This window comes from Clinocottus analis, unplaced genomic scaffold (genome assembly GCF_023055335.1).
Source record: "Clinocottus analis isolate CAN_PGR_092001 unplaced genomic scaffold, fCliAna1.0.p SCAF_23, whole genome shotgun sequence".
In the NCBI taxonomy this organism is placed as follows: Eukaryota; Metazoa; Chordata; class Actinopteri; order Perciformes; family Cottidae; genus Clinocottus; species Clinocottus analis.
In genome coordinates this window covers 7,246,106-7,268,903 of record NW_027175965.1, presented here as the reverse complement: position 1 = coordinate 7,268,903, position 22,798 = coordinate 7,246,106, and the positions used below count along the sequence as shown (strand labels likewise).

At 43.3% G+C, this 22,798-nt stretch overlaps 1 protein-coding gene and 4 non-coding genes across 5 annotated transcripts in view; 4 read left to right on the top strand and 1 right to left on the bottom strand.

Annotated features, from left to right (window-relative positions):
- hmcn1 (hemicentin 1) overlaps window positions 1-22,798 on the bottom strand; it is a 72,102-nt gene that overhangs the window by 7,923 nt on the left and 41,381 nt on the right. The window contains exons 33-88 of the mRNA XM_068589770.1: window positions 22,416-22,524; window positions 22,161-22,330; window positions 21,785-21,939; window positions 20,152-20,275; window positions 19,880-19,981; window positions 18,331-18,507; window positions 18,007-18,158; window positions 17,702-17,825; window positions 17,037-17,212; window positions 16,830-16,926; window positions 16,468-16,604; window positions 16,200-16,347; window positions 15,220-15,501; window positions 14,936-15,103; window positions 14,031-14,144; window positions 13,741-13,827; window positions 13,423-13,614; window positions 13,150-13,323; window positions 12,943-13,056; window positions 12,506-12,651; window positions 12,266-12,416; window positions 11,774-11,971; window positions 11,564-11,677; window positions 11,270-11,457; window positions 10,646-10,742; window positions 10,297-10,458; window positions 10,034-10,147; window positions 9,743-9,945; window positions 9,385-9,466; window positions 9,128-9,259; window positions 8,826-8,975; window positions 8,564-8,723; window positions 8,306-8,430; window positions 8,030-8,213; window positions 7,578-7,675; window positions 7,184-7,462; window positions 6,895-7,091; window positions 6,506-6,587; window positions 6,179-6,315; window positions 5,951-6,092; window positions 5,635-5,779; window positions 5,295-5,422; window positions 5,020-5,176; window positions 4,721-4,842; window positions 4,418-4,582; window positions 4,054-4,161; window positions 3,739-3,876; window positions 3,518-3,652; window positions 2,741-3,010; window positions 2,047-2,237; window positions 1,707-1,920; window positions 1,467-1,601; window positions 966-1,156; window positions 782-863; window positions 390-659; window positions 87-257 (exon numbers count right to left, since the gene is read on the bottom strand). Of these exons, the coding sequence (XP_068445871.1) occupies window positions 87-257; window positions 390-659; window positions 782-863; window positions 966-1,156; window positions 1,467-1,601; window positions 1,707-1,920; window positions 2,047-2,237; window positions 2,741-3,010; window positions 3,518-3,652; window positions 3,739-3,876; window positions 4,054-4,161; window positions 4,418-4,582; window positions 4,721-4,842; window positions 5,020-5,176; window positions 5,295-5,422; window positions 5,635-5,779; window positions 5,951-6,092; window positions 6,179-6,315; window positions 6,506-6,587; window positions 6,895-7,091; window positions 7,184-7,462; window positions 7,578-7,675; window positions 8,030-8,213; window positions 8,306-8,430; window positions 8,564-8,723; window positions 8,826-8,975; window positions 9,128-9,259; window positions 9,385-9,466; window positions 9,743-9,945; window positions 10,034-10,147; window positions 10,297-10,458; window positions 10,646-10,742; window positions 11,270-11,457; window positions 11,564-11,677; window positions 11,774-11,971; window positions 12,266-12,416; window positions 12,506-12,651; window positions 12,943-13,056; window positions 13,150-13,323; window positions 13,423-13,614; window positions 13,741-13,827; window positions 14,031-14,144; window positions 14,936-15,103; window positions 15,220-15,501; window positions 16,200-16,347; window positions 16,468-16,604; window positions 16,830-16,926; window positions 17,037-17,212; window positions 17,702-17,825; window positions 18,007-18,158; window positions 18,331-18,507; window positions 19,880-19,981; window positions 20,152-20,275; window positions 21,785-21,939; window positions 22,161-22,330; window positions 22,416-22,524 (8,565 nt within the window). The remainder of the gene's footprint in view (window positions 1-86; window positions 258-389; window positions 660-781; window positions 864-965; window positions 1,157-1,466; window positions 1,602-1,706; window positions 1,921-2,046; window positions 2,238-2,740; window positions 3,011-3,517; window positions 3,653-3,738; window positions 3,877-4,053; window positions 4,162-4,417; window positions 4,583-4,720; window positions 4,843-5,019; window positions 5,177-5,294; window positions 5,423-5,634; window positions 5,780-5,950; window positions 6,093-6,178; window positions 6,316-6,505; window positions 6,588-6,894; window positions 7,092-7,183; window positions 7,463-7,577; window positions 7,676-8,029; window positions 8,214-8,305; window positions 8,431-8,563; window positions 8,724-8,825; window positions 8,976-9,127; window positions 9,260-9,384; window positions 9,467-9,742; window positions 9,946-10,033; window positions 10,148-10,296; window positions 10,459-10,645; window positions 10,743-11,269; window positions 11,458-11,563; window positions 11,678-11,773; window positions 11,972-12,265; window positions 12,417-12,505; window positions 12,652-12,942; window positions 13,057-13,149; window positions 13,324-13,422; window positions 13,615-13,740; window positions 13,828-14,030; window positions 14,145-14,935; window positions 15,104-15,219; window positions 15,502-16,199; window positions 16,348-16,467; window positions 16,605-16,829; window positions 16,927-17,036; window positions 17,213-17,701; window positions 17,826-18,006; window positions 18,159-18,330; window positions 18,508-19,879; window positions 19,982-20,151; window positions 20,276-21,784; window positions 21,940-22,160; window positions 22,331-22,415; window positions 22,525-22,798) is intronic.
- Window positions 18,836-18,917, top strand: trnas-aga (transfer RNA serine (anticodon AGA)). The gene has a single exon. It is a non-coding gene; the product is annotated as a tRNA-Ser (tRNA).
- trnas-aga (transfer RNA serine (anticodon AGA)) lies at window positions 20,492-20,573 on the top strand. The gene has a single exon. It is a non-coding gene; the product is annotated as a tRNA-Ser (tRNA).
- On the top strand, window positions 21,079-21,160 carry trnas-aga (transfer RNA serine (anticodon AGA)). Its single transcript has one exon. It is a non-coding gene; the product is annotated as a tRNA-Ser (tRNA).
- On the top strand, window positions 21,549-21,630 carry trnas-aga (transfer RNA serine (anticodon AGA)). The gene has a single exon. It is a non-coding gene; the product is annotated as a tRNA-Ser (tRNA).

Sequence of the window (22,798 nt, the reverse complement as noted above, 5' to 3'; positions counted from 1 at the left end):
ACGGGGTTGTGACCACATGCGGCATTTGAACGGCCTCCTACACAAGTCCCGAGGTTGAATCCTCTGGTCTGTCAAAGCCCTCTCACCTGGACAGGGCTTCCCCTGACATCGATGTGTTTCTGTGTCCAATCCCGCACAGTGGCGCCCCCCGTTGGCAGGGAGAGGATTGTTACACCGTCTCAGCCTTTTTTGGGAGCCGACGCCACAGGACACGCTGCAGGGGCCCCACTCTGACCACTCTGAGTAGCCGCCATGAACTGGAAAACCAATGACCCGCACGTTAGCGCAACATGTCTTTAGCCGTGTGGGCAATTTGAATGATTGTACTTTTAAAAAGTCGGATGCACAAATGTAGCGTACACATACAATCCCCACTATTTCCCGCTCACCTCGCACAGTAAGAGTGACCCTGACCAGCACTGAGCCCAGCAGGTTTCTGGCCACACATTCATATTCAGCCGTGTCCTCCTTCTGGGCACTGCTGACTCTGAGGGAACCGTTGGACAAAGGGGAGAAGCGGTCGTTGCCCATCAGGGGGCGTCCCTGCTGGGACCACTCTATCATGGGACTGGGCTCGCCCTCCGCCTGACAGTTGAGCACAACTGTGGCGCCGGCATCCACCACCGTCTCCACTGGCTCCACTATGATGGCCGGCGCACCTGGAAGAGAGCAGATCTCCACGTGATGTAACCTTAAAAAAGTGAATTCCATCGAGCTCACACATTGACACCTGACGATGTCACTGTTTAAGGTGCAATACACAGAGAAGATAGAAACTTACTCTGCAAGGTCAGTGTAACACTCCTTTCCACCACGCCGGCATCATTTGTTGCCACACACATATAGTTTCCTGCATCTTCACTCTGTATTAAACGTAATGATAAAGACAATGGAGAAAGTGTGTTTATATGTAATGTTAAGACCTCGTCACACATACGAGATCTCAGTCTCATGGGTTTTCCTACCACAGTGCCATAAATGGCCAGAGAGCCGTTGTCCAGCTGACGAATGCGGTTGCTGATCTGGATGTTTATGCCATTTTTGCTCCACCGGATGGTGGGCGGAGGGTCTCCCCGAACCTCACAGTTCAGGATGGCGTTACCACCCAGAGATTCAATGCGGTTGGAGTGAAGGTCCCCATCAATGACAGGAGGCTCTGGAGACAGACACAGGAAGTTGACATGATTGGATTAAGTTGTAAATTACATGGTAGAACCGTCTGTTTAGCATTTATAAGCAGCATACTTCTAATAAATGCAGCTATAGAGACATTTTTAAGTGGTAATGTACAATATTTGTCAACAATGTCTCCTATACAAATCTATTTTACATCATTACATCTGTGTTTTACTACATTTTCATGCATTACCTGCTCATAAACCAGCCGTATTGGTGACTTAAAGGTGTCTACAAGAAAGGCTATAGTTGTTAAACACATTCATTAACATTTATATTGCTGGTTTTACCTTTGACATAGACAAAACTCAGTGACTTGATGGTTCCTACACTGTTTTCTGCCACACAGCTGTAGGTGCCAGAGTCCTCTTTGTTCACTCGCTCTATCACCAGCTCACTGTGGCCGTTCATGTGGTCGTAGGGAACTAAAGCATTAACAAAAGGCAGAAAAAGACAATAGTACACTTATACTTATTTATTCTAATGTATCTTATACAGTGCAGCATAGATTATCGGTTGATGCTATACACCTGGGACGATGTTGTTGTTGAAGGCCCAGGTGATTTTGGGCAGAGGGATGCCACTGACTCCACAAGCCAGCAGGAGGTGCTCTCCCTTGTTGAGGCCCACGTCTGCCAGCAGCTCAGTGAAGACGGGGTGAGTATGTACAGACAGGGTCGTTGTCCAACTGTCCTGTCCGACTGCATTCGTGGCGACGCAGGTGTACCTGCCTGCATCGTCAGGCTGGTACAGAGGGAGGGGAGATGAGGAGAGTGGGAGCGGGCAGACAATAATCCTTAAAATGCATCTTTTTGATGCAAGACAAGCGACTTCTACATGAAACACGTATAGATAATTTGTTGCTCTTACCTGAGCGATGTCTATTACCAGCTCTCCAGAGGGTAGGATTGTGTGCTCCCCTGTGCTTTCACTAAGAGGATTGCCGTCCTTCTCCCAGGACAGGCTGGGCTGAGGGACCCCGTCTGCCACACACACCAGCTGAGCCTGATGGTTTTCCACCACCGCGACCTGATGCTCTCCAGCTTGAATGGAAGGCGGGACTGCAAAGAAGTCAATATCACATTTATTTGTTATGTCTAGTTCAGGTTTTATGAAATATGCAAGACCAGAAGGGGAACCACTAACGCACTTTCTATTGCGTTTTATATTTTGCGAAGATGGATTGCTTTATGGCCTGAGGGAAAATGCAGAATACCACAAATGGAAAAAGGCTTTGTTCCTCCAGCTTCCTCATACTCACAGGTGGTGTATCTAGTGTTTATTCAGTAAAGTGAAACTGAAAACAAATGCACTTAAAGCGCAAGTACACGGGGAGTTACAACTACATCTTTGCAAACAGGAGTGGGACTTCAGATGTTATGTTGAATGTGGTTTTAAAATATTTGAAGATACCAATGTATCACATTCAGTTAGATCAGCTTCACAATGAATGGATTTTGAAGGTCATACTTAGCTCATGTGCAACATAGTTTGTTTGTGTTTCACCACAAAAGCAAATGTGTTCAGTAATGTAGTTTAAAATACTGTATGAACTGAAACGTACTCTGCACAGTGAAGCTCATCTCGTGGCTGACTGTGCCGGCTGCATTGGCGGCAGTGCAAGTGTATCGCCCGGTGTCACTTGGCTGGATGAAGGCTATCTGCAGGGATCCTGAGTTGAGCACCCGTAGGCGCACAGACTCCCTCAGCGGCTGCCCGTCTCTGTGCCACGTGACGGACGGGGGAGGGGAGCCGTCGGCGTGGCACTGTAGCGTCACCGAGGAGTCCACAGGTGCCAGGTACCTCTGAGTCCCTGAGCCGATCACTGGAGGGACTGCAGGAGACGGCGACAAGAAAAACCACATGAAGTCAAACATAGTTCAAGTGTTTATTATTTATTTAATTAAATGACGCTTAAAAGGAGTGCAGGTTGGAATTGGAAGTCTGCGAGACATTTGTGTAATAAAGTTTGACGTTGCAGCTCAAAAATACACTTCTTTTTTTAATATTAGGATAAGATAAAATAATCCTTTATTAGTCCCTCAGTGGGGAAATTACAGGATTACAGTAGCACTGCTCACAAGTAATAAATAATAAGATAAAATAAACAAGTAATATGAATAAACAGTAGAATGGTAATAAACGGATTAAAGATTTAAGAAAAAATGAGCAGTAAAAAAGAAGAATATTACATTTACAGATGGAATACAAATATACAGATGGAATAAAATATATTAATATATACAGATGGAATAAAAAATTGTACAAGGTCCTGAAATATACTAAAAGTTACTTCATAAGTCTGTTAATGAAGTTACTTTCACTTGAGCGAGTGCCCTACCTTGTACTCTGAGTTTGGTCTTGCCCAGCGCCGTCCCTGCAGGGTTTTGAGCCACACATATATATGTCCCAGAGTCCGACACAGAGGCTTTATGGATCTGTAGACCTCCACTAGGCAGCACTGTGAAACTTCCACCTGACACGAAGCGAGAGAAATTATGTTATGACTGATTACTTGGGATGACTGACGCACAAACACGCACACGCACACATATGAATGACCTGTTGTGGGTATATTGATGCCCTCCTTCTGCCAGGTGATGGTGGGTCTGGGCGAGCCTGTGGCCCTGCAGGGCAGAGTGATGGGGTTATTCAGGATCACATCCAGGGTGGAGGGATGAGACTGGATCACTGGGAGCTCTGGAGACAGGGGATGGGGTGAAGAGTGATGCTCAGAAAAGACAAAATAATAAAGTGCTAAAGAGTCACATAGCTTATATTAAATCACTGAACGTGGATCATCATCAATCGAAAATTGAGTTCGGAACCAGGATTATGGGTGTCTCTCCATGGATTTGGTCCTCAGAAAGTTCTCACCCTGCACTGTGAGCTGCACGTGGCGGTGGGTGAAGCCTGCAGCGTTCTTGGCCGTGCAGGAGTAGCGTCCGGCATGACTGAGCTGAGCCGAGGGGATCTCTACTGGACCTGAGCACAGATATCACAAAATTGATGAAGCAAACAAAGTAACTTGAAATACGTATCACTTGATATAATCTCTATTGATGTATTAGATGACTTACAGTGTTAGCCTTTATTTGAATGTAGCAATATAGCATTAGTAATTCCCATAAAAGAGTCTGGGATGAACATATTTTGCTGGCCATTTAAGTATTTTGGTGTAACTGTGTCAAGTTATACAAAATTAAAGTTGCGTACTATTCATGTTAATCCTGATTCTGACCTGTGGGCAGGATGCTGTAGCCTTGTCCCTCTTTGGTCAGCTTCATGCCGTCTTTAGTCCAGTGGATTGTGGGTACTGGGACGCCAGATGCAGAGCAGGCGATGACCACCGGGGAGAGTCTGGTGACGATGAGCTCTGTGGGTTCATCTGCTATTGACGGAGGAACTAGAGGGGCATAAATTAAATGTCACGAAAATATCTGATCTTGAAGTTAAATGTTTTTTTACAACAGAAATATGAATTCAATCAAATCTATATATATAATCAGTGAACATGCTGTAATAATAAGGATACATGTCTCACCGTGGACAGTGAGGTTGATGGATCTGGAGTCTTCCCCGGCCTCATTAGAGACCACACACTCATACACTGCTGTGTCCTCCACTGTTGGTGCTATAACGACCAGGGAGCCCGATGATAGTAGTCTGGAAATAAAAATAAAAAGTTAGGATCTCATGGTAGTTTCACTATGATGAAGGTGCTATAACAAAATTTAAAAAATGTCTATTAATGTCATCAAAGTCGAGGAATTATAAAATGTTCCAGTTTTGTTTTCTTATCTATTGAATCAGAAACTGGAGAGGGAGAAAACCTGGATCAACCTGTACAAATTCTGGTTCTGGTCAGTATTGATGGCGCGTCCGTTTTTCATCCAGCTGACGGCGGGTTTGGGGATGCCGGTGGCCTCGCAGGACAGGGTGGTCTGAACGTTGACCGTGACCGTCACATTGGTGCGGCTGTCAGCGATGGAAGGAGAGACTGAGAGATAAGAACCGAAGATCACGGGATTACTGGGTGACTGACTTTGCGGCCGACTGAGACAGTTTGACGGCGATCGTGTGTTTGGTTTTTGGATGCACACATATGTACCACCCACCATACACCTGCAGATCCACTCTCTTGCGTTGTGTCCCAGCCTGGTTTGTTGCCATACACAGGTAGCGCCCAGTGTCGGTCACCTGAGCAGAGTGGATGTGTAATGACCCGTCCTCTGCAAATGTGTACCTGCGCACATGTGTACAAACTGGATAAGGTACAGCACAGAGGAAATGCCAAAAACAGAGATGTGCTTGAATATCATAATAATAAACTCTGCTTCTTTTTTTAGATTTTGAAACTTGTGCATCATTCACACAAAATATCCATCAAATACAACATATGCAATTGTTCTATTTTGATGCCAAAAGGCCTCATTGTTCCGTGACTTGTGGCTTTACCTGAGGTTGTTAGCCGCCAGTATGGCACCATGTTTTCTCCACGTAACACGAGGTGGTGGCACTCCGCTTACGATGCACTCGAGCACCGCTGGCTTGTCTATGTGCACTGACACTGTCTGGGGGCCTTCCTTGATAGTTGGGGCCACTAAAGGCACAGGTGAGAGAAACATACGCATTTACTCATTTAGTGAGCATTGAGTTTTGTTCTGTAATTACAGAAGGAACTGTAAAGAGACAATATTCTCCTTTTTACATCTATAAGAAAGTATATCTATACACATAGATATATAGATATAGATAAATGATGTTACTGTACCATTTACAGCCAGGTTAAACTGTCGCGTGGTGTTTCCAGCAACGTTGCTGGCCACGCAGGTATACTGAGCTTTGTCGCTGAGCTCAGCCATGTTGATCTGTAAATAGCGGCCGCCAGACAGAATACGCACACGGGCAGAGGCCTACACAAAGATAGACATTTGTGAACACGTTTCACGAGAATGGATTCGTTGTCTGTGGATAGTTGTTTGTTTGTTTCATTTCTGACCTGCAATGGTCGGCCATCTTTGAGCCAGGTCAGAGTTGGAGGTGGAACGGCGTCTGACTTGCACTCCAGAGTTAACTGTCTGTTCTGCAGCACTGACACGTCCTGAGGTGAGCTCTCCCCAGCAATGTTAGGGGGAACTGTTACAGAAAGAACAGAAAGAGACTGACATGGAAGTCGTTGCACAATCTCATGTCACTGTAATATATATTTATTACAGGCATGAAAAAATATTTCATTATCTAGGTACAGATTGTTTTACAGATTGAGATTGTTTCCACAATGTTATGTACAGTGCTGCAATGTGTATCACACATCTGTATTACCCACCATGCACTCGAACGAGAAACTCCTTGTCATCGTCTCCTGCTGGACTGTTGGCTAAACAGCTGTATCTGCCTGTGTCCTCCAACTGAGGAAGAAAAAAACTTGTAAAACATGAATTTTAAAAACTTAAAAAACATAAATTTTAAAAACTTAAAAAACATACATTTTAAAAACTTTACAAAAATATTTTTTAAAAACTTAGAAAAATTCCATTTTAAAAACTTAAAGATTTTTTTTGAAAAACTTAAAAATCTTACATTTTTAAAATCTTAAAAAACTTAAATTTTAAAAAACATAAATTTTAAAAACTGAAAAAACTTAAACTTAATTTTGTATAGACAAGAGAAAGAGATTACATTTGAATTGAACTCGTACAGTTCCATGACACACACCTGAGCCGAGGCCACGCGGAGCGCTTCTCCTCCCCGGAGAAGCCGTAGACTGTCTGTCTGTGGGAGAGGGCGTCCATCTTTCAGCCACGTCAAAGAGGGGGTTGGGATACCTGAGGCCTCACACTGAAGCTCCAGCACATTATTAACCACAACAGATACTTCTGCTGGTACACCCGAGCCCTTGATGTGGGGAGGGTCTGGATATGAAAACATAAACCAAACCATATTTCTCATCCATGAATCACAGCTGAGGCTACAGAATAAGAGCTTTACTGTGCTTTTCACTCACCGAGAACTTTCAAGTTGAAGTGGCGACTAGCTTGGCCAGCGGTATTGTTAGCCACACACGTGTAGCGTCCCGTATCACTGACCTGGGCCTGAATAATTTGCACGGTGGTATTCAGATTGAGAAAATCGAGGTGGGGGTCAGGAATTAGAGTTCCCCCGTCTTTGAGCCAGAACAGAGAAGGGGTCGGGGTCCCGTCAGCAACACACAGCAGAGAAGCAAAGTTTCCTCTGACGACAGTCACATCCTCTGTGCTCCCTGCTCCGTCCAGGCCAGGAGGGACTGAGGGAAACAGGAAAAAGATACAGTTCATTACCATTTATTACTGAATGTTTTTGTGTTTGTTTTTGTGACGTGTTCCTCAGATTTTACAAGCAAGGAATGTTTTCAGACTCACCATGCACCTGTAGGTTATAATATCGGTTGTCCACTCCTGCTCTGTTTGACGCGACACAAATATAGGTGCCACTGTCGGACACCTGACTTCTTGTAATCCTGATGGATACAAAAAGGTATGGAGGTATCTTGTTACATAGGTGTAAAATAACCAACAAATGATTTGACACTGCAACCTTTTATAATGACATTGTTTTACAGAATTAACAATAGGAAAACCTGCAGGATACAGCAGACTTTTTAAAAGATAATTCCTTCATGTGAAAGATAATTCCTTCATGTGTTCACTTAAAAACATAATTGCACAAGTGAAGAATTCTTTGCAAATGAAACGGAGACGTTTAGCACCAATACCTAAGTCTTGTGCAACATACAATACACACACAATACGTTATTCTTAATGCAGCACTATGTTCACGACACACTCTTCTTGAGCCCTGTCCACTGACCTACCGGAGCACCTGTCCAGCAGAAAGAAGCCGTATGTGGGAGGACACCGGCAGAGGCAGGCCGTTTCTCAGCCAGTTGAGCTGCGGCGGAGGGGAGCCTGCAGCAACACACTCGATGTTTACCGAACTGTCCAAAACGGTGGTCAACTGCTCAACTGTCTTACTGTTGCCGTCTATCACAGGAGGCACTGTAAAAGTACATTTGAAGCAAAGTCAGTGGCATTAAAAGTGACTCAGACTGTCTGTCCTGGATAACACAAGTCAAATCCATTCAACCCACCATACACGTTCAGATTGAATATCCTGTCTTCCTGTCCTGCCGTGTTTGTGGCCACGCAGGTGTACTTGCCACTATCAGTGGTGCGAGCTCCAGTCACACTGAGTGTGCTTCCATCTGGGCTGATTCTGGACACAAGGGAAGCCTTGCATCAGCTTTAACATGACTATCATCACTATAACAGCATTGCCAGTGGGTTGGCCTGCTGGGAAAGCCCATAAATTTCCTTCTATTTTGCTATTTTCTTGCGGAAAGCATTACCTGTGTCCCTCGTCCCTCGTATTGTTGATGACTTCCCCATCTTTCAACCACTGGATGGTTGGAGTCGGAGTTCCCTGGGCTCGACAGACCAGCTGGATGCTTTCATTGAGCAGGACTCCCATTTCACTGGGCAGCTCCGATCTGGAGATGCTGGGAGGGACTGAGAGAGAATTACTGGCCTCAGCATAATCCGATGAATACCATAAGAAAAATGAAATGGTAAGTACATGAATCTGTATGATAATATATGCCGTGCATGTACCTTGTATGGTGAGGTGGTAGCTCTTGTGGGCCTTGCCCTCCACGTTGGAGGCCAAACACGTGTAAGTGCCGCTGTCAGAAAGCTGAGACCGCGCAATCTGCAGCTTGCTTCCTCCTGAGAAGATGTGCATCTCCAGAGACTCTGAGTACTCTGAAGAAGTTACAATGAGAATCTAGTCATGTAATGTTACCTCTACCTCACCCACCGGTGTAAACTTGTCATTTATTTTAACAGGTCATTTATTTTAAATATAAGATACAGCATAATAATGGATATCCATAACAAACTAAATAAAGGTGTACCTGTGGGTTGTCCATTTTTCAGCCAAGTGAGGCTCGGAGGAGGGATTCCTGTGGCATCACAGGCAAAGGTGACCGGGTTACTGATGGTTTCCACAACACTCTCTTCTGCTGGCCCGTCGATACTGGGAGGAACTGCAGTGGTGAGGGAGACGTTTTTAATGTTTTATTGTAAGTGTTCAGCATCGATTTAAAATTAAACGTGTTTTTAAATCACGTTTTTGCAGATTTTAGAATGAATAAATATATCATAAAACTACCATAAATATTCAAGTGGAAGTTCTTGTCGACCTGTCCAGCAACATTGGTGGCCTTGCACACATACTGACCAGTATCAGACACCTGAAGAACAGAGGAGACATACAAGGAAGATGTAAAAACCAAACAAAACAAATGAAAATGATCAGTTATCAATTTCAAGAAAATTGTGCCAGAAGCTCTGTGAGAACGCATTTACTGTGACTGACGGGTCAAAGTGTGGCTGCTACAAAAACTCAAGCTTTCGTCGAGATAAAAACAAAAGAAAAAAGACATTGCAGTCGTGGCCACACTGTTTGACTCGCTGAAAGACGTGAAAAACAAGAACAGGCCCGTTCATTGCATCCATTCATCTCTCACCTCTGAGCCTTTGATCTCAAGCGTCTGTCGTTCCGCCAGGATGCGCAGGTTTGCCGATTCCGTCACCATCCTACCGTTCTTGTACCAGGTGATGGTGGGAGGAGGTACGGCGTTGGACTCGCACTGCAGAGTCACTGATTTTCCGACCAGCACATTCACCACCACAGGAGAGTCCCCGGCACCGCCCCGGATACTTGGAGGAACTGAAAGGCAGAGGAGCGAGGGAAGCATTAGCCGTCAGCCAAGTCAGGCGCTCAGTGTACAGTAAACACACTGTGGACGCGGACTGACCAAAAACAGTCAGGTAGATGTTCTTGTACGCCTCTCCCGCCGCGTTGATGGCCACACAGCTGTACTTTCCTCCGTCAGATACTTTTGCTTTCAGAATCTGTAGCGTACGACCACCTGAAGGCACAAAATGGACAGAAATACACGTTTAAAACCAACTGTTGTTGGTTTTAATCCATTTCATTGCATGCTTATATTCAAATATTATAATGTTTCTTCCAATAGGCTTCAGTTGTTGATTCTTTTACATGGGATATTGTCAGCACCTGGCATGATGAGTGCATTGGTGTTGGCCTGAATGGGGCCTCTATCGTTTAGCCATCTCAAGGTGGGAGGAGGGAAACCAGTCGCTTCACAAGAGAGAGATACAAAGTTGTTCACCACTACAGTCACAGTCTCAGGACTCTGGCCGATGATGGTGGGAGGCACTGAAAGAAAAAATATAAGAAACATTCAGTACACCAAACAGTAGTTATTCATCTTTAACAGGGTTTAAGTGAAATCAGTTTGTTGTACATGAGAGTAAATGTAGAAGTCATCGTTTCACAATTTGACGCAGTTGAGCATTTAGCCCATAAAAGTGCTTTACCATGTCACATGCTCACCATGACTCACCATGAACATTAAGGTTGAAGGATTTTTCTGCACTTCCAGCCACATTGTCAGCCACACACACGTAGCGCCCTGTGTCAGACACCTGAGCAGTCAACACCTGATGGTTGGGAAAGATGGAGATCAAGTAAGAACACAGATCTACTGTTTTAAGATCCAACATGGGACAGATATTCTGATTAAAAAAGTGTGGCTGATCTATCTGGACCTTAGAAATGTATGCATGAAGTATTTATTGCATGAACCTTCTGTTGGACTGAATATCATTGAACATTATATTTACTATGGATTGTGTATGAAGGTAGATGTGTCTTTATTACGCACAAAAATTTCTTGTTTGTAAGTAAATTATCTGACTGCAAATCACAAATGTTTGCTCTTAAAAACATTTTTTGTGTCTATTTTTTTTTAGAGCAAAGATTTTTGATTGAAGAGCAAAGATTTGGGATTTGCAGTCAGATAATTTACTTACAAAACAAGAAATTTGCTAGTGTAATAAAGACACAAATCTACCTTTATAATCAAGTATATATATGTATATAGAGAGAGAGATTAAAATATATATATATATATATTCATAAACATGAGCTATGGCATGTAACAGAACGTGTGCTTTCCGGTTGTCACCTGAAGTGTTCGCCCATTGGACAGGATCCTATGTGGCCCATCAGAGCTGACTGGTTGGCTGTCCAGAAACCAGGTGATCTTGGGGGCGGGGTTTCCATCCACGTGGCACTCCAATTGGGTGGTTTTGTTCACCAGGACAGTGACCTCATCAGGCAAATCCCTGTCTGTTCCCCGTATGGTCGGGGGCACTGATGAAGGACAGAAATACACAATGAGAGACTAATCTATGGAGAAAAAAGTACCCAACTCTGTTAAACTGATACTTGTACTGCGAAGAAAAGTATTTTTACTCACACAATACTCTCACGTCATACTGAATGGAGTCTTCTCCCGCTTCATTGACAGCCACGCATGTGTATCTGCCTGAGTCTTCAGCCTGGGATCTGGGAATCTGCAAGACTCGCCCACCTGAGAATGAAACAAAGGTCAAAGGTTAGTACGTATGAACTCTCTATCTTTCTCACAATGTTTTTGCCTCTGTTTTTTTTCTTCTCTCTATCACACCTGGCAATATCAGAACTTTGTCATTGGAGGTCAGCAGTTGTCCGTCTTTATACCAGGTGAGTGTTGGAGGCGGGACAGCGTTGGTCTCACAATACAAAGACATGGGATTGTTGAGTATCACATCCCGAACTTCTCCCCCAGAGCCCGGGGAAGACGTGGTATCACCAACTCCACCAGGCCTGTTGAAATTAGGTGGAACTGAATAGGGGGAAAAGGAAAGAGTATAAATGTTCAAGCCCTTCTTTGAGCAATTTTGAAACTTCATTTTGGGATGTGGTCGGAAAAACATAATAAAGGCCATGGCTCAAGATTTATCAAAAAGGATGTTGACTTTAAAATAGATGTTTTTATTCTATACCAAGTTCTTTTCCCTTTTCAATATACTATTTGATTATTAACTTAAAAACACAAACAGCAGCATGAGAATACTCTGAGTCCATGAAATGCACAAATAGTCTCAATAATACATCGTCATCAGTCAACCCAGTTCACCTTGTATATTTACATCAAAGTCCTTCTCATCCTCTCCAGCTATGTTAGTGGCAACGCAGGTGTAGCGGCCAGTGTCTGACACCTGAGCGTGCTTGATCTGAACAGTACGGCCGTTGGCTGTTATGGACACGTGGTCATCTGCACGCAGGACCTGTGGTAGAAAACGTAACAGTGGCTTTTACAGGTTATTTTCTTTATTTCCCATCCGTAATATTCCATGGAATCACATTAGATTCCTACCTGTCCGTCTTTGTGCCACTGCAGGGCGGCGGTCGGAAAAGCCTGAGCTGCACACTCCAGGGTCAGTGTGCTGTTGACCTTGATCTTGACCTCTTTGGGGGAAAGTCCTTCCCCTGGGATGTCGTTCTTATTGATCTGAGGGGGAACTGGAGTCAAGAAACATGTTTAAGATTACACTGATATGTATATAGGTATCTTTTGTATAATGATATTCATCCATTTTCAAGAATTTACACATTAAAATGTCACATTAAAAATCATTGTTAAAGATTTGAACACTGATAATGATCAGTTTATTTGTTACTTGTTCTCGTAAGCATGTTAAATAGGCTGTGCAAGAACTGCTATTTTCCATATGAAACAGCACTGTACTCTTCTTTTCTCTTCTGGAAAATGATGAATAATAATGCATGTAAAACAAGATGCAGCAATCTCACCATACACCTTGACCTCATAGTGCTTCAGTGTCTCTCCAGCCTCGTTAGTGGCCACACAGGTATATCTCCCTGCGTCCTCTTCTTTAGCGTTGAGAATCTGCAGGGTTCGCCCACCTGTGACAGGATGGGTGACGCATTAATTAAAGATGAACCGTACGGCTCTTCTATTTCGTTCGCCTCTGGCGTAATGTACATGGGATCTCCAACCTGGAAGGACTCGGACGTGGCGACTGGACTCAAAGGGAGTGCCGTCCTTGAGCCAGGTGATGAGAGCGGGAGGGTAGGACTGGACTTCACACACCACCGAGGTGGGGTTGCTCAGAGTTACTGTCACCTCCTCTGCAGAACCGTCAGGACCTGACCCAGCAATGGTGGGAGAAACTGGCAAAGAAAAGGCAGATCAATCAAATCTAGGCCATGATTTCATCTCAAATAGTTTGATTCATGCTGTAAATGATTTCAAAGAGTTGTGTTTCGTACCCAGGACGTTGAGGTTGAAGTGGCGGTTGCGTTGCCCTGCACTGTTCGATGCCAGGCAGCTGTACCTGCCGGTGTCTGCAACTTGGGCCCCAAAGACTTGAAGGAAACGGCCGTGAGAGAAGACTTGGTGGCGTCCGTCAGGCACCAATAGCTGTCCATCCTTCAGCCATTTAATCTCTGGTGAAGGGTTACCTGGGAGATTATCAGGTGATGTTAAGGATTAATATAGACTACATTAAGGATCAATCAAGAGAATTTTCATCAGAAAAACATGATTTTTGGAAGTCAATGCAGAGATTTATGAACGATGTCAAGTACCTGACGCCTCACAGGTGAGAGTTATGTTGTGTTTCTCCTTGACTTTAGTATCCACCACAGTTCCCTCGTCCACAATGCTCGGTGGAACTGTCGAATTACACTGGAAATCAATGACATGCTTCTCACTGTCTTCTAATCCATTAAAAAGCTTTCACAGTCATCAGGTAGGTGATACATGTAGTATTTAATTCTTTACATGTTGACAGTTGAAATTTGTATTCAATATGATGCCGTCAAACAAAATATTTGTATTTTTGTATAATCATTTTATATTTTTATAATATCATTACCGAGAATGTCGAGGTCAAAGTTCTTCCTTTCCTCTCCAGCGCTGTTAGACACAATACAGGTGTACCTCCCAGCATCCTCTGCTGCGGCGTGCATTAGACGCAGACTGCGGCCCCCTAGAGGTTTAACAGGCCAATTATGAACATTCATCTATTGTCATCTTGGAATGTCATAAACCTGCTCCTTTACCACAAAAGATGAACATACTGCGGATGAAACGACATTCAAAGACTGTTGAATGTAAATCACTCCTCTTAGAAAACTGGGCTCAATTACCAAAAATAGTTTAGTCGGTGAGGCTCACAGCTGTTAAAACATTTATAAACCACTTTAATGAGATTCAAGACAAATTGCATCTGTCTTTAAACAGAATAAGGTTCATGAGAATCTCCTGAGAAAACAAGTGACAAGCATTTCCACAAAAAAAACTTTCTACACCCTAACAGTCTAAGCAATGGCATGTGTTAGTTGTTTAATAATAATTATTATAATTAGGATTATTCTGAGCGTGTGCAAAATGTAGAATAAAAAAATTAAATAGGTTGACAGATGCTTGCTACTTCTAGTTCTGCACATTGCTTAAATTTAGGGGCCACAGTTTAATTTGGAAAACCCAATACATCTGGTTAAATGTATAAACACACAATTGTCTGTTGAGTTTGGCTCCAGTTGCAGGAAACTCATTACATCTGATTACTGGTGATGTATTGCAAACTGCTGGCCTTTGAAACCCACCAGGTAGCAAAATAGTTCTCCTAAATTTACACCATCCTTCATATTCCGGGTGGCTTGCTTTCATGAAACTCAGAAGGAATTTTCTAAACGTTTGAAGATATTTGACATGATACAACACAGCACGGTAACCTGTTTCAGTTTGATTGAACCAGAAAATCTGACTGCAACTCACCCGAGAGGACCCGCACGGTGCTGGTGGCTTTGATCGGCCACCCGTCCTTCAGCCAGGTGATCGCAGGGAGAGGGATGCCAGAAGCCTCGCAGCTCAGAGCGACGGGGTTCTTCACTACAACGCTCACATTTTCTGGCGACTGCACCTGACCAATTATGCTAGGTGGGACTGAACAAGAGGAGAGGGGATGAGAGAAAAGAATAAAAGAACATGTAAGACATTGAAATGAATTGTAATTCTCCAAAAAGATGAAAGCGAAGAAGAAAAAAAAAACATCTTCATACCATGAACACTGACGTCATACTTGCTGTCAGCCTGTCCTGCCACATTGACAGCGATGCAGGTGTAGCGTCCCGTGTCCGACACCTTCGCATCTTTAATCTGCAGCAGCCTCCCCTCGTTCTGGATCGTGGCGCCGTGCTGGCCCGTGATGGGCCGCCCGTCTTTCAGCCATGTGACGGCTGGTCGCGGCACGCCCTCTGCGGCGCATTGTAAGGTCACGTCCCCTCCTTTCGTCACGGCGACATCATCGGTGTTGCTATCGCTGCGTCTAATGGAAGGGCGGACTGAAGTGAGAGAAGCAGGTGAGTTGGTGCCGGTGCTTCACATCTATTTGCTGCATGATGTAAACATGCATTTGTATAGTTTCAACTTTTTTTTGTTTAGTTTAAGCTCTGGTCCACAAACATGTTTGTGAACTTTCTCTTTTAAAACCTCCAGCACACCGCTGTTACCTGTCAGCATTTCAAATACATAATGTTCCCTCTCAAAGAAGATTCATTTTTACTTATTGTGCAATACTTTTATACCCACTTTTACTTATTGTGCAATACTTTTAGACACATTTTTACTTATTGTGCAATACTTTTATACCCACTTTTTACTTATTGTGCAATACTTTTAGACACATTTTTACTTATTGTGCAATACTTTTATACACACTTATTTTATTTTTTATTCCATCTGGACATTCAATATTCTTCTTACTGTTTCATGTTTTAAAATTTTGTTTTATTACTGTTCTACTGTTTATTTATATTACTTGATCTTTATCTTTATTTACTGTGAGTAAAGCTGCTTTAAACCTGTAATTTCCCCACTGAGTGACTCATAAGTATTTTCTTATCTTATCTTATTCTTATTTATTTTACCACCCTGTAACTGATTATATTTTTCTGACTGAGTGCAATCCCCATAAAAGATAAAACAATAACTTAAATTACTTTGATCACTAGATGTCACAGATCTGGTGGCACACACGTACCATAAACCTGCAGGTTGTACTCTTTGGACGTGGTACCGGCCGTGCTGGAGGCCGAGCAGGTGTAAGAGGCTGAATCTGTCCTCTCAACACTGGAGATCTGCAGCTGCCGACCGCCTGACAAAACCCTGAGCCGCTGGTCTGACTTGAGCTCAGCACCTGGGACGAACACAAACTACAGGTTGGACTACATGTAACCCACATAACATCATAATACGTCCATATTATAGTTCTTTTTTTTCTCTTGTTGTCACTTTGTGCGTTTACGAACTGAGACACACTCACCATCCTTCGTCCAGATGAGGCTGGGAGGTGGTATGCCACTGGACTCACACAGCAGAGTGATGAGACTTCCTTCAATCACAGTCAGAGGAGACACCGCCTCTGATCCGCGGATGCTGGGAGAAACTGCAATAATAACAAGACACCTAAAGGAGGCGCTCCAACCTTATGCAAGCTACATGCTGGGGCATTTAACTGAAGTTAAAAGGGTACAATTTAAGAAAGGTAGCCAAAGAGAATAGTAATAATGATTTTTATATCAATCTTTATATAAAAATGTATCACACAACCATTAAAACTCAACGTAAAACAGTGCATGTATAACTAAAACCCAAATTATCCCAAACTCACCCCAGACATTGAGGTTGTAGTTCTTCTCGGTTTTGCCGGCCACATTAGTGGCTTCACAGGAATACCTGCCTGAATCCTGCACCTGGGCACTATCGACCTGACAAGTAGCAGGAGTACAAATCATGAGATATCATAACAACAAACGGAAAAACTCACAATTCTTCACTTTCAAATAATTGTTTTTATAATCTCTAACTCTGGCTGTACCTTGAGCACACTGCCATCCGCTGAGACAGTCAGACCAGGCTTCCTGAAGAGCGGGCGGCCATCTTTGCGCCAAGAGAGGGTAGGTGGAGGGATTGCGTCGCTCTGGCATTGCAGCTCCACTGGACGGCCGAGCATCACCGTGGCGTTCACCTCCTCCCCTTTAATGTTTGGGGGCACTGCGGCGGACATGACAGCAAGCTACTGAAAACCTTTCTTTGACGGATTACAAAGTATCATGTACACAAAATGAGTGACTATGGCAGCACCACAAGATGGGACCCACATCTGAGCAACTAGGCAATCGATGGAAAAAGAGGTCAATTGATAACTTCATACAAAAGTCCCTCTTTTTGGGTGAATCTGGACTGATCTAGAAAAAGGCTGCTGGCCAATTTCCCTTGCATGTTGGTCAGGCCCTCAGCTCAGCTCAGGCCAGACACAGGAAGTTGCAGAAGAATGGTAGCAATTATCACAACAAATCTGCCTTCATTTCTCTGGACAAGCTCTTCTTGATCTTTTTGAGAAAACACACGTCATGGGGATGTTTGTATTCCACATACACATGTTGAAAACAGACATATCGGGACAGATACATACAAGCAAAGACTTTATAAGTAAGTAAGTAAGTAAGTGTATACACACACATGCAGTGTTCATTTACTCACCATAAACTCTCAGGTCGTACTCTCGATGCTGTTCTCCTCCGGCGTTGACAGCCACGCAGGTGTACCTGCCTGTATCACTAACCAGTGCACTGGTTAGAGACAGCACTCTGCCACCAGACAACACCTGGGAGGAAGACATGAGCAGGTCAGACACAACAGACACACAAATACATAAAAACACAGCCATCAAAAACCTACATAAAAATACTCATGACTCGTTTCATGAATATTTAGGGCTATGTTGTAGATGTTTGATTTAATTGAAGATAACAATTGCAGGAGACGTTATGCAACATTTTAAACACCTGTATGCCATGTGACACACTTGCCACAGGGCTGCCATCTTGGAGCCATGTGAGGCTGGGCAGAGGAACGCCGGTGGCCTCACACTCCAGCCTGACGGCTTCATTCACCACAACTGTGACTGTACCACCTCGGCTGGAGATGACCGGAGGCACTGCAGGGAAGGAAAGGCACATGATCGCATAAAGGCATGACAAATAGTCAGATAGAGAAGTCGCTGGAGTTTTAAGTAGTTTTAGGAAGTCGGATAAGGTGGTTGACTGGAGAAGAAACCTTATCTGATTTTACGAAGAATCAGCAAATCTCAGTTTAATCTCTGTCCTCACCGTACACCTGAAGGCTGTGGGATATCTCAGCAGCTCCAGCCAGGTTGACCGCTCGACATCTGTACGTCCCAGCGTCAGACAGTTGAGCTCGTTCAATCTCCAGCAACCGGCCCCGATTCAGTATCGTCACGCCAGCTGCACTTGTCAGAGGTCGGCCATCTTTGTACCAGGTGATAGCTGAAGCATAGCAGGTCATTCAGAGGGATTAATGTAAAGCAAAAGATAAGAAACAATGAAACAAAATGTATTTTTGGCCTATTTTACCATTAAGTGCTTTGTCAACAAGAAATATAATGTATTATTTGACTATTTGAGGTATCTCCATATTTTTAATTTGGACACCGGAACTTAAAACATATTTATAATTACATATTTTCACATGTAAAGTAATATGGTATGTATTTTATGAAGAGTTCTCATCAGTCAGACATGCAAAGTCAGACTAAAACAGCAGCTGCCTGTTTCCCAGGTGGAAATTCAAATGCAGATTTCTCAAACAGTGTGAGTTGTCGTGGCCGAGTGGTTAAGGCGATGGACTAGAAATCCATTGGGGTTTCCCCGCGCAGGTTCGAATCCTGCCGACAACGACCTAACAGTTTTTCACTTGGCCTGACTAATCAATCAGGACAGACTGTTGTCATTGAAGGGCTTTTGTTTGTTCTTACTGTTGATAATGCACACTATGCAAGCAGTCAAAAATGTTTTAATTTATTAACAATTTCAATCAACAACTAACTCAAATTTAAAACAAAATTACATTATCACAGATATCAGACTGTAGGAATGAAACACTTCGGTAGCACTTTATAATAAGTGCACACTATTTAGCATTAGAAAAGCATAAATAAACGATGAATTCATAAGCATGTTCTGTGACCTAGTCTAAAGTGACTTCTATCTATGCTTCACTAATTAATGTCATGATTAATTAGTTAATAATAATAATAGTTTGTTGGCATATAGCTACACATTATTGACTCTGCTAGCTAGTAAATACCTGAATTAATCATGAATTGCAGCATTTTTTGTATCATATTGCAACACTTTACAAATGATCTTATTAATAATATATAAGTACTGAGTCCATAATTTATAAAGTATGAAACCCAAGCTTATTAATCAAGAATAAAACATTTATAACTGTGTTTATGAATGAGTTACTAATGAGTATTCATGGTGGAATAAGGCTTTATAAATGATGAATTCATTGTTTATTGATGCCTTAATAATGCTAAATAGTGTGCGCTTATTATTCTAAAATGTTGCCAACATTTCTGCAGAAACAGCCAAAGAAAACAGTGTTGATTCACACTGGAATGTGACGGCGTATCTGTACTGAACCTTTACACTGGAGAGAAAGTCAGTGGGAAGAGAGTGAGGCTGCCTGTGGGGAGTCATCTGAGATCAATCTTCTGCTGTTCTTTTAAAGGTCAAAGATAAGAAAAGCAGCGGAACAGCTCATTCCAACTCAGCAGCCAGAAGAAACTACGGCCTGGAGGCCGCGAGCGAGCACAGCGGGACGGAGGACAAAGTTTGTGGACCGTCTCACCAGGTAATGGGCTGCCTGTGGCTTTGCACTTGAGCTCAGTGGGAAAGCCTGACAGGATGGTCTGGTTCATGATCTCTCCAGAGTCGGGGATACTGGGCGGCTCTGAGGGACACACACACACGAGAACATTCATTTATCAGATGATACCCTTCTGGCTCTGCCTTGTCCGTCGGCGACAAGGCAGAGCGCAGAGAGAAAGTATACGTGACAGAAACTATGAGATGAGTGAGACAAGGGACGGAAACACGCAGAGATAGCGCTGTGTGTGTTACCATGGATGCTGAGCCGTATGTGCTGTTGGGCTTCACCAGCTGCGTTGGTGGCCAGGCAGGTGTATTTCCCAGAATCCTCTAATCTTGCCTCGGTGACCTTTAGCAATCGGCCCGCTGACTCCAACTGTGGCAGATACAAACACATACAGGACACCGGCAATTCAGACTGGGAAGCGACCTTTCACGTCAACATGTCAGCATAATGGTGCTTTGCCTGAAATAATGATAAACTTCATTTCTGTGCCTGAAGCATAAGTCAGACACTCAAAGTCACCGTAAAAGAGCAGCTGCCTGTTTCCCATGTGGAAAAATCCAATGCACATTTGTGAGCATAGCGTGAGTTGTCGTGGCCGAGTGGTTAAGGCGATGGACTAGAAATCCATTGGGGTTTCCCCGCGCAGGTTCAAATCCTGCCGACAACGAGTTAACAGTTTTCATTGGAATGTTAAAAAACAAGTCAGTCAGGACAGACTGTTGTCACTGAAGGAATTGGGTTTGTTTCAAATGAATAAATACTGAGGTGGAGACACTTGTATCTCAAATTCCTGTCTGTGAAGTTAATGAAATACTGTCAATACTGTATACTATGCAGTGATAAATGTTTGTGACGCCGTAAAGTAATATTTCAATACATGTGACACTGGATCACTACAATGTAAACCGGTGGAAAATGTATATAATCTTATATTTGACACTCAAAAACAACGTTGAAATGAATTAAAAGCTTTATTTTATTTTATGATAATACCTTTGGAGCTAGAATGTATTGCAGTCTTTTTTTATGTTTTGCTGCTGTTAGTGAGAATATCAGAAAAGAACATGGTATGTTTTTTGTGAAGGCGTCTCATTGGTCATTCAGTCACAATAAAATGGCTGCTGCCTGTTTCCCGTGTGCAGATTTCTTAACACATTTGTACTCAAACAAGAGTTGTCGTGGCCGAGTGGTTAAGGCGATGGACTAGAAATCCATTGGGGTTTCCCCGCGCAGGTTCGAATCCTGCCGACAACGAGCCATCAGTTTTTCACTGGACCTTATTGAAGGGATTAGGTCGGTTATTAGAGAGTAAATACTGTGTAGTGCTGTCCATTGTACACCAGTATCTTCATATGCTGTCTCTGAAGTTAACAACATACTGTATACTATGCAGTAATAAATGTCTGCGACACCGTAAAGTAAGACTTTAATGCATCTGACACTGGATCACTACAATAAAATGTATTTAATCTTATATTCGACAATGTATTCCAGTCTTTTTCTGTTTGTGCTGCTTTTAGTGATAATATCAGAAAAGAACATGGTATGTTTTTTGTGAAGGGGTCTCATTGGTCATACAGTAAAATGGCAGCTGCCTGTTTCCCGTGTGCAAAATTCTCAGCACATTTGTGCACTAACAGCAGTTGTCGTGGCCGAGTGGTTAAGGCGATGGACTAGAAATCCATTGGGGTTTCCCCGCGCAGGTTCGAATCCTGCCGACAACGAGCCAACAGTTTTTCACTGGACCTGATTGTTGTCATTGAAGGGATTAGATTTGTTCTTTTAATGATTATAGTGTACGGTGCATTTCAACAGCGTAGGTCTGCATGTACTGATTGAGACCGGACTCCAGTGGGCTTCATTATTCAGCCAACCGACCTTGTGGTGTCCCTGTGTTGTGTCGACTGGTCGGCCATCTTTAAGCCAGGTGATGCTGGGAGGAGGGATGCCGCTGGAGATGCACTCCAGACTGATGGACTTGTGGAGAACCACTGAACGCTCAGCGGGCCCAGTGGTACGAATGGATGGAGGAACTAGGGAAATGAAGAGGATACAGTTACTCTCTTGATACGACTTGACAGCAAATTTATTAAAAAAACGGACATCACTAAAAACCAAAGTAGTATTTAACCAAAGCAGGATTGTCTCTGTGGCTGTAGCACATATTACATGTATTACAATCACAGTGCATGTATAACTTTCCCCTATATGCATTTTACTGCACATCACGGGACAAAGCATTTCAAAATGTTACCGTGTACAACCACATTGAAGTCCCTCTCGTGGTCTCCTGCTTCATTCGTGGCCACACATTGAAAACGAGCCATGTCAGAAACCTGAGCGCGGGAAACAACCAGCCGACGACCGCTGGCGGCTACCCGCAGCCCCACACCCTGTCTGACCGGTTTCCCATCTTTATACCACCTGGAAAAGAGCAGTTTTACATTGAACATGTGTGTGTGTATGCATTTAAATCTGCATATCTTCATGCATGAGATGGAGATCTTACGTGATGACAGGAGCAGGGGTTCCCGTGGCGTGACACTCCAGCTCCAAAGGGCTGTTGACTATCACTGTGCTGTCGGTCACGTCGTCAGCTCCGTCAATGAAAGGAGGAACTAAGAATGAAAAAAATAAATGTCTGTGACACTTTAAAGGGAGATCTCAATGCATTTAACCCTGGATCACCACGATACATACCTGTGTCATTTCAAAATGCAGATAATCTTATATTTCAAACTCTAAAAAGCTATTATAATACCTTCGGGACAAGAATTTATATCAGAAAATAACACTGTATGCTTTTTTTTGTAGTTCTCATAAGTCAGACACTCAAAGTCACAGTAAAATAGCAGCTGCATGTTTCCCATGTGGAAAAATCCAATGCACATT